Source organism: Meleagris gallopavo, chromosome 6, assembly GCF_000146605.3.
Source record: "Meleagris gallopavo isolate NT-WF06-2002-E0010 breed Aviagen turkey brand Nicholas breeding stock chromosome 6, Turkey_5.1, whole genome shotgun sequence".
NCBI lineage: Eukaryota > Metazoa > Chordata > Aves > Galliformes > Phasianidae > Meleagris > Meleagris gallopavo.
In genome coordinates this window covers 41411128-41421888 of record NC_015016.2, presented here as the reverse complement: position 1 = coordinate 41421888, position 10761 = coordinate 41411128, and the positions used below count along the sequence as shown (strand labels likewise).

The following is a 10761-nucleotide window of genomic DNA, read 5'->3' as shown; positions in this document are numbered from 1 at the left end:
GCTGCGGGACGCTCCGGTGCCGCTGGCCGCTGGCCGCCCGCCGCCTACAGCTCCCGTGAGGCCGATGCGGTGCCTCCCCGGCGGGAGGACGGGCCGGGCCGGGCCGGGAGGCGGCCTGAGGGAGGCGACGGCGTGAAAATAAAGGGGGGAAGATGTGTTTGGGAATAAAATCGCTGCTCTCACATCGAGCTGAGGGATTGGGGTGGTTTTAGGGGTTTGTTTCTTGTACCCTGTTACTCTGTTCTTGGTGTTACACTCTGTTGCCAATCAGGAAATACAATTTGTTCATATAGTGCCCACTATCACTTCCAATACAGCTCAGTGTCACTTGTTTGTTTCGTTTTGCTTATGCATCAAGCACAGTTGAAGTGACTTTGAGAGCTGTGCTCAGTGAAGCCAGTATGTAGCACATTTCCCCTTTCTGTTCCAGTTGATGAAAAGAAAATACTTTTCCCACAGCTGTAAGACAGCAGTAGGGATCAACAGGGACTGATGAAGACAATGTATGGCAATCACAGAATAGAATCATAGAACCACAGAACCATTTAGGCTGGAAGAGCCCTCTAAGACCCCCTTAGTCCAACACCAACCCACCCCACCATGCCCATGACCACGTCCCTCAGTGCCACATGCACACGGTTCTTCAGCACCTCCAGGGACGGTGACTGCACCACCTCCCTGGGCAGCCTGTGCCACTGCCTCACTGCTCTTTCTGAGAGTTCATCTAATTTCTAAGAGATGGGGAGAAAGCTGGTGTGAAAATGGAACATAAGATTCATTTCTAATGTGGGTTACTGGCAGTGTGCTCCACACCTCCCAGCTCAAGCTTGTCCTTCTACAAAGAAGCTACTTCCACTCTTTTTCTATCACACACACTACTCTCTGGAAAGACATTTCTTTCACAGTGTCTGAAGTCGACAACATTTTTGTATTTTAAGTATACTGGAAAACTGTGTTCATTTGTTTTTTCATCACCATTGCCTTGTTAAATAAACAATTTCAAATAAAACTTGTGACCAAGCAGTTTGTCATCAATTCTTGCTGCAATGCTTGTGACTATATTAATGTCATAAACTTCAGCTGTGGCAGCCATAAGATCAAAGCATCCTATTTTCAAGACTCCGAGGAAATGCACGTGGTGTCTAGTCACCGACACATCTCCATTGTCCGCATTTTTCTCATCTTCAACATAAGGATGATGAAGTGACCTTAAAGTTTTGGTGAATAGTCTTCACCTAAGGTATGATTTTGAATATCTGGCAAGCATTTTAATGTCCTCAAAAGTGCAGGCACAGGGCTACACGTGTTTTGGGCACATGACTCATAAAATGGCTTACATTGTTCTGACCAACCTTTAGGCTGACTTCTATTGGCATGCTTCGCTGCATCATGCAGTACACAACCAGAAGCATCTGCCAAAAACAATGGATGTTTTCCATTGATCTGTAGACAGCTGGGTGTCTTCCAAAAGTAACCTCAGATGCAAATAATGATAAATCAGATCCCAGATCCCAGGTAATTTCATTGCAGTGGAGGTTTTACACATTTTCAAAAAATCTTTTTGTGGTTTAATTTCTCACATATAATCAAGCACAATGGATTGTTCCTGCTTTTTAATGATGTAGTGGCAAGCTACTTTCAGAAGTATTTAATTATTGACATTTGTTATTGAATTATCATCTGCCTGAATAGATAAAAGTGTCTACAGAGAAAAACACATTACTTCCAGGTAAGTCTACAGCTGACCAACACTTCCTTAGAATTTTCTGTGTCTCCTAATTTCTTAGCAACAAAGGAGTTTCAAGATTTTTGCTTTTGGAAGCTTCCCTAGGGGGAAAAAAAAAAGAAAAAAGAACTGTTCCATTTATGTTTTTCCTTGTTTTTATTTTGGGAAAATCTGTTATTAACTTCTTCATAAACTATGACAATTTGGATAGAAAGCATTACCAATGTCACCAGCCCAAGAAAGGTAATGCCAGGCACAGCAAACAGAAAGCCTTTGTTGGGAAAAATCTTTTGACTAGTTGACAGAACGTTACACGATTGCACATATATTCCATAAATGTATGTATTTCAATAGCTAAGGATCATGAAAAGATCATGTTGTATCCTTGAGATTCTGTTCAAGTGGCTGAACAGTAGGCAAAGATATAAAGGCTAAAATCAACCTCCAACGTTGGAAGCTGAGCTTAGGTCTAATGCTAGCTGCAGTCTTTTCACACAGAGTGATTCTTAAAATAAATTTTGAATAAGATTTTTTTTTTTGCATTTTGGTGGCACTAGAAGCCATTTCTGTACAAAGACTGAAAATAAATGTAGAAACCTTTCGTTTTAATGGTGATACATAAATTTGCACCAAGGTGCTCTTTATGTGGGAAGAGCTTCCCCTGTGGAGGCAAGCCAATTCACACCTCCTAGCTCATCAGAAAGTGTAATTATACACTGTCATCAGACAGGTCATACTGACAACAGTTTGGTGCCTCATTGAGTAGATAATATCTTTACTAAACTGTGTTAACTGAGCTCCAAAAGTAATAACCGGTGTTGGTTTTGCTTCCATTAGTCACCTGAGGTATTTTATGAGGGTAACGCTCCCAGCTTCCCTGATCACCCTCAGCAGATTAACATACCATTGTAGCTGGACTGAACAACAAGCTTCTGTTCATCATCAGAGACTTCTTGTGACTGCAGGGAGAAAGCTTTGGAGTACTTTTTTGCATTTGTTTGCATTCTGCTTTGCATTCTGGTTGGTCAAAGAGAAAATGATTGTTGATAGATATAAAAACAGAGACAAGCAAAACAAAATGAGTGGAGCTCTAGAAGACCCCTAGAAGCAGATCTGGCATATTGGATGAGTCGGCCGAGGGACTCAGAAGAATGCTCTGCTTATATCAGTTCAGCTTCTGAGACTGATTGCTGTCTGAGCACACTGGAATTAGGAGCAACCACTGCTCAAAACAAGCTGTATTTCACAAAGTGAGGTATCAAGATTTAAAACTGAGTTGATGCTGCTTCAACTGAATCAGCAATGGTACAGAAGAGCCAGGACACAGACCCTGGGCTGTGCATTTTAAATGAACCAGAGTTTTGTGCACATTTATATGGATGTGTGGCACGTGGATAAAGAGCATACTTGGGTTTTGGAGATTAAGAGCTGGTTAAGATGTCTGGAAGGCTGTAGCCATCAAGAAGAAACAGAACTTATAGTCAGGAAGAAGCACTGTTTGGAGGAATAAAACAAACTCAAAAGTATTTTGTGTTTGGTATCTCAAAAGTTCCTGAATATGGAGTAAGTATTCCACTCTCACCACTTTTCTCTATCATTTTCAGTTCCCTGCTTCACTCCAGGCAGGGTCTCCAGTCTTACTTACACTGCTCTTCTGATTCGAAACTGAAGATAATGTACATTCTTTGGACATTTACAAAGTCTAAAGCTTCCATTTAAAAATGCCCACGATCTGTCAGAAGGGGCTGTGTTCCTTTCAGACCTCCCTTGCATACAATACCTATTTAAGTTTTGCAGTAAAGCACACTGCTCCCATATGCGTCAGAGAGGGATTTCTTGTTTCTGTGTCCATGAATGAATCTTTCCAGGTGCTAAAAATTGCCATTTCCTCACCTACATACAAAAGTAAAATGAGATATTTAAGCTGCAGCATCTTTTTTTTGACAGGTATAATCTCCACTAGGAAATCAATCAATGTTTTGGACAAAAAACCTAATTTTTCAGTTCAAAGTTTCGCATTCAGTTCTGAATTCGCATTCAGAGAGGCTGAATTCTAGTCTGAAACAAACTTGCAGTAACTTTTATTTCATTTAACGTTTCTCCAGCAACAAATTATAAAATAGTAGAGTAGCTTATATTTAAGACAATCTCTGGAGGTCTGTAATCCAACTTCTTTCTCAGAACAGGTGTAATCAGAAGAGGTTGCTCAAGGCTGTGTACAGTAAACTTGAACACTTCCATGAGCAGTGATCCCACCACCTCTCTAAATCCTTTTTTCAGTATTTGACTACTCTTGTGGTAAAAAAATAAATGTTTATCCATAACCAGGATATACCATGTACCAGTCTATATTTATTGCTTCTGAATCCCACTGTTATGCACCTCCAAGAAGAATCTGGCTCCATCTTCTCAGTATCCTCCAGTCAGGAAGCTGCAGACACTGCTGTTCCCTGAGCCTGCTCTTCCCGAGGCCAGATGAACCCAGCTCCTTCAGCCTCTCTTCATCCATCATATGCTGCAATCTCTGGTTTGGTGGCTTCCTAGTCCAGATGCATCCTCACAGGTGCCAAAAAGAGGGGAATGATCACTTCTCTGGTTCTGCTGGCTATTCTCTTGCTAATACAGCCCAGGATGTGTCTGGCCTTCTTTCTTCAAGCATGTTTGTTGGATTATGTTTGAAGACTTCCAGATCCTTTTCTACAGAGCTGTTTTCCAGGCAACTGCCCACCCCAGCCTATGTTGTTATCCTATCTCAAATGCAAGCCTTTTCAAACAAAGTAAGAAATGAATAGTCAGCTCGCTTGAAAAACCCAAATAATTTTCTGTATGGCCTTTACTAGGTTCTATAGTCTTTCATCACTAACGCTCATATATGAAGGTGAAATGCAGAGAAAGATTTCTTGTGGCAGTCCCTTCCCATGGGGACTCATGCTGTGAGATGACTTCAAAGTTCATTGTATCCTAACGTGGATCAGATTCTTTACGTAAATAAATGGCTTGTGGCTAACTGACATTTGGTACGCATAGGAGTGGGTGAGTTCATTTCAAGAAAACTCTGTACTGGTAAGTAAAATACTGATGGTTGTGTTTCTCATTTATGATGATGGATAACTGCTCTTCATAGGTCATCTGTACGGGTACTTCTTACAGTTTGTTCTCATTTTGACCTGACAGCAAACTTGCACTGTTTTCCATTCTAATTTTTGCACTTGCTTTAGTTTTGCATCCTGAAGCACACATAGGTGTTTGATCAGTACAGCAAATACCAGTCAAGCTTTGAACTGGTTAACACAGAGCCCTCCTGTTTCAACATCAGATGAGTAAGAACATTTCAATTGCTGAGTAACCGTAAGGAGAAGACAAAACAGAATTTTATTTATGATTTTAATAACACTGTTGGTGCTTTCCAAATACTTAGTTATAGGAGGAGGCATCTTTGTTCCTGATCAAAATACTCCTTGCAATTAGCAGTGTGTGCCATGCTTTGTCCAGCACATTGCACCCATTTATGAGTGTAGTGTCTGACTCTTGCTCTGATTATGTTCAGAAGAAAAATTACAATTGATTTTACTAGGAGTGGGATTTCTTTTTAAAGGTGTGGATATCTTCTAATTTTATTTAAGAATATGCATTCACTATAGAAAGGATTAACTTTGTTACCTGCCTTACCCCTTAGCATGCTGGCAGATACAGGTTTCCACAGCTACACAAAAGCTTGGGAAACTTATGGTAGTGATGCTTAGTTTTGTGTGGACCTGCTGAAAAGAGACATGTAGGCTGAGAAAAACAGCCAGCTGAGAGCTTGCAGGAGAAGCTGATTGTTCTCCCATTCCATGGGGTTAAGCTTTATATAGACTTAATCAGAGCAGGAAGAGCATGTCCACTGAACTGTCACTTCCAATTAAGATTAGAGGTGCCATCCTGCATAAAGGCCCTCCTGGCACTGTACAAGTCATAGTACCACGTGCCAGATGTAAGAGTGCAACCACCCAATCCGATCATATTCCCTTCCCTAAAACAGACTGTAGTTTCTAAAAGCAATTAATTTCACCTTTTTCACTTCATAAAGTTCTTTCTCTCAGTTCTTCATTTGCTCAAGCCAAATAATAGTTGATTTATCCAGTGAAATTAAAAATTCAAAGTCCTCTGCTCATTACAGTTTACCCAGAGCAGTGTGTATTTTCCATGTTCCTGGAAGTGCCGGAACAAAAGATTTTTCAGGTAAGTCTGTAATGAGAATCTTGAGCTGCCAATCCCTAGACATGCACTAAGACTATCCTATGGTTTCAGTAATATGCATATAAATAAAGACAGAAGCTACACCAAAGCATTTTCTCTTTACAACAGATATAGCTCCAAGTGCTTGCATGTCTTGATGTCCAGTAGCAGAATTTGAGGAGAGCAGTGCCGCCCATAGCATAGGGGAATTGCTTTGGACTATTTAAATAAACTGGATTTGTAGACTTCTGTGGGACTGAGCAGGGTGCATATGGTGTTGCTGAGGCTGTTGCCCAGTATCATTGGAAGGCGCTGTCTGTTACCTAAGAAAGATTGAGGTGATTGGTGGGGGGTTGTCACTGATGGTTTCAAAAAGGCAACTGGCTTGCCCAATATGGGATAGTTAGTCTTACCCCTGTGCCCCAGTATAGGAATGAACTCTTTGGGAAGTCATAACCACACAGATGTGGACAAAAATGTTTGAAAACAGCCAGCACAGACTTACCAAGAAAAAATGATGCCTGACTCACCTGAATGTCTTCTACAGTGACATACCTGACTCCAGAGTTGAGAGGAACAAAGTGCATTTACCTGGTCATTTACCTGGACTTCTGCAAAGCTTTCGATAAAGTACCCCACACTATCCTTTTTGCCAGACTGGGGAGATACAGACTGAATGGGTAGACTAAAAAGTAGAAGACAAACTGACTATCAGACTGAAAAGGTAGAAGGCAATGGTTTGAAATCTTCATGCGTGGCTGGTTATGAGTGGCAGGCCTCAGGGAGGTGTTTAGTGGGAAAGGTTGCACTTTTAGCAAGTTCATGGATGACATCAAATAAAAGGGAGCAGTTCGGACAATGAGTTGCAGGGCTGCCATGCATGGAGACCTCAAAAAACTGGAGGAACAGAAGCCCTGGAAGTTCACCATCGGCAATGCAAAGTCCTGCATTTCGGATGCCCTAACTCCCTGCAACAGTCTGGACAGTGAGCCTCTTTATTAGAGATGAACTTTGCTGGAAAAGATCTGGTATTTCAAGTGGACAACTAGTTGAACAAAGCATAGTGAAGTGCCCTTGCAGTGGTGAAGTCTTACAATGTACAGTCCCGTAGGTTGAGGGAAACCATTACTCCCCTCTACTTGATGCTCAGGTAGTCACAAGTGCCGTATCAAATCCAGTCTGCAGCCTTCAATACGAGAGAGACATTGACTGAAGTGAGTCCAGTGGAAGGTGATGAAGACAGCTAGGGTGCTGAAGCACATGATGGATAAGAAGACTAGATTGGCTGGGGCTTATTTAGGCTCAGAAAGAAAACAAGGCTCAGAGGAGAACTGATTGTTATCTTTGTATCTGCAATGGAAAGACAGAGAACAATGATCCAGCTCTATTCAGAAGAGTGCATTTAAAGGACAAGAGAAAGATGCACTGGGTTACAGCAAAGGAAATTTTGTTCATGTAGAAGGAAAAAAAAAAAGGCACCATGAGAACTGTTAAGCACTGGGACAGGAAGCCCGAAAAGTATTATGCAGTCTTCATTCTTGGAGATTTTCAGAGTTTCACCAGACAAGGCCCTGAGCAGCCTCATCAAACAGCAAAGGTAGAGCTGCTGTGAGCAGGGTGGGTGACTGGCAGAAGTCTCTTCCAAAATAAATGAATTTATGAAAATACACAATTACTTTTGCAATTGAAAATACTTCAGCTCTCATAGGTAGTTCTCAAAGGCAGAAAACAAAAGTAACAATGTAATATTCCTTTGAATTTCTGAACATTTATTAGTACCACTTTATTATACCAGTAGGAGAAATCTCTACATGAGTTACTTTTGGTTATGATTGACAACAGTATGATTGGATAATATTTCACGTCACCTGTACATGTTTAGATATATGGTAACATATGCTTAAGCTACAAGCAGACTTAAATAACTTGTTAAAAACTGAGCAGGTCAGGACTATTTAAATATTTTTGACTTTTTTTTTCATAAGCATTTATAAGGTGTTCACATACCTCAGAATATAGGTATCTATAGTATATAGACAGGTGTGAAGCAGGTCAAAAAACAAAGCTTTTTTACACTTGTTGGCTTTATATATATTTGCCTATCAATAGATCGAAGAACATTTGCATGCAGAGAAAATCAGTGAGTTCAGCACTAACAAATACTGTGAAGCATTAACGCTACAGAAGTACTTAAGTGTCCATGCTAGAAACAATATGAATATTTAAAATCAGGCAAGAAAGAAATGTGCACCACTATTCACGTTAAGACCTGAAGTTTTAATTCCCAAAGAAAAAAGGAAGCATTCTTTTTTCTTTTTCTAAAGAAAACCATGAATGAGAAAAAGTATCACTGTGCCAAAAAGCATAAAGGTAAGAGTCACTTCTTGGTTTCTCCATCCTCCTGCAAATATACTTCTAATCATTTCCCATACACAATATGTTTGCAAAGACAAAATTTGCCACTTTCTCAGGGAAGGGACTTTAGGAATTGGAGATCATGCATGGCCTTTAAAATCTGAAAGTTCATCTGAGACTAGTGCTAATAGTTTGGTCTCCCTTCAGTAGATGGACCCATCTTCATAGTGGAATCTGCCTTGAGAGCCGATCCGGGGACTGGAGACTTCATCGCCACAGGGTAAATACTCTCTGCATAAACGAAACAAATGCCTCTTGAACTTGACTCCAGCAAATACATAGAGCACGGGATTGAGGCAGCAGTGGGAGAAAGCAATTTTACGGCTGATGTGAAAGGCGAAGACAGTGTCCTGTCTATACTGGCATGTAGGTGATGGAAGAGTAATCAGAAAGCTGAGGATGTTGTAAGGTGCCCAGCTCAGGAAGAAAGCCACGACAATAACAAGGATGAGTTTCACAGTTCTGTGCTTTCTGCGAGATCTTGTTCCAAGCAAAATTATCAGTATATTGATGTAACAGAATATGATAATCCCGAAGGAAATCAGGAAGAGTATGTTTCTCAGATAAACGTCCACTTTTTTCCATTTCCACTCATCATAATCACACTTACTGCCCTCTTCCAACGTTTCTTTCACTGTGGTCTGAAGCATCTCAGGAACTACAATTAAAATGCTGCAAGTCCAAGCACACAAGCACACTAGAGAACCACAGCGCTGTGTCTGGGATCTCAGAGTGGAAAGAGGGTTCGCAACAGACAAGTACCGTAAAATAGTCATGAGAGTTAGAAAGAAAACACCACTGTAGTAGCCAATGGAGAAAATGGCATTCGTTGCCTTGCAGAGGAACTCACCAAAAATCCACCCGAAGGTCTGTTCCACTGCCCAGAATGGCAGCATGCATGAGAAGACTAAGTCAGAGAGACAAAGATTCATGATGAACATGTTTGTTAAAGATGTAAGGTTTTCATATTTGAATAGGATCCATAACACCAGAGTGTTTCCTAGCAGGCTGAGCAAAAATGCCAGAGTATAGAGAAAAGTAGTGAAATGGGTGTAAAATGTAAAATAGTTTCCCATTTCGCAGACATTGCTTTCATTAAGAAAGTAAACAAAAGAGTAATTTTCATCCCAACCAGATGAATACTGTTCTTCATCCATTTGTCTCTGCAAACTCCAGCAGCTACCTCCAAGAACCACAGGAGTCAAAATGTCTGTGAAAAGTAATAAGAAAACAAAACTCCCATTCTGGATGCTTCTGTTTTAAGAGAAGAAAAGAAGTAGTGAAACTATCTTATTTATCCTATTTTTGGGAAAGAACAGAGTCGTTTCCTCTTATGACTAGAGCACGAACAGGTAGATCCTAAAGATTTACCCTCAAAACAACATCAATATATTTAATAATTAAAACAGGTGCTATGATACTAATTGTTAAACTTTTACAATATGAATACTTTTTTTTTTTAATGTAAGTACCTCGGGTGCCAAAACTTTCAGATTTGCTACTGTTTTTTAGGTTGTCTGGAATGGTACAGGCCAGCTGATACCGCCTAACAGCTTCACCTGCCTGACAATCTGATTGCAGGTAGGAATGTAATCTCAGCTCAATGGTAGAAATTGGCCAACACTATCAAAAGTTACTGGGACTTGAAGGATGAATGAGATTCAGTCAGGTGAACATACAAGGGTAGCATGGCCACAATGGCCTTATTTATTCATGAATTTGGGCTAGAAATAGATATAGAAATAGGCATAGAAAAATTAATAGTGGTGCCAACCAATGGTCCAAAGCCTAAATTAAAATTGTATCAGTTGAAGGCTTACCTGCAAGCATAGCGTTTGAATTTACTGTGTCATGTTCTAGGCTTGTCAGTTTAAGAAAGACAGGGATCTTCTAGAGAGAGTCCAGTGGAGGGCCATAGGGATGATTGGAGGCATGGAATATCTCTCTTATGAGGAAAGGCTGAGAGACCTGGGGCTGTTCAGCCTGGAGGAGAGAAGGCTGAGGCAGGATCTCATTAATGCTTGTAAATATCTAAAAGGTGGGAGTCAAGTCGATGAGGCCAGGCTTTTTTCAATGGTGTGCAGCAAATAGGACCAGGGGCAATGGGTACAATCTGGAACACAGGGACTTCCATACAAACACAAGGAAGAACTTAGTTACAGTGAGGTTGACAGAGCACTGCCAAGAGATGTTGTGGAGTCTCCTTCTCTGGAGATATTCAAGACCTGTCTGAATGCTTTCCTGTGTAACCCCCTATAGGGAACCTGCAGGGGTTGGACTCCACAGTTCTCCACAGGTCCACAGGTCCCTTCCACAGGTCCCTTCCAACCCGTACGATTCTGTGAATCCCAATTTGACTGAAGCTGGTGAGAGACCTGCCGCTAACTTATTTGGAAGTGCAG

At 41.0% G+C, this 10761-nt stretch overlaps 1 protein-coding gene across 1 annotated transcript; it reads right to left on the bottom strand.

The window, feature by feature from the left end:
* Positions 1–7674: 7674 nt before the first annotated feature.
* XCR1 (X-C motif chemokine receptor 1) lies at positions 7675–9760 on the bottom strand. Its single transcript, XM_031553964.1, has one exon. It carries the CDS (start codon positions 9514–9516, stop codon positions 8503–8505), a length of 1014 nt encoding a protein of 337 aa, XP_031409824.1. The 5' UTR covers positions 9517–9760; the 3' UTR covers positions 7675–8502.
* Positions 9761–10761: the final 1001 nt, after the last annotated feature.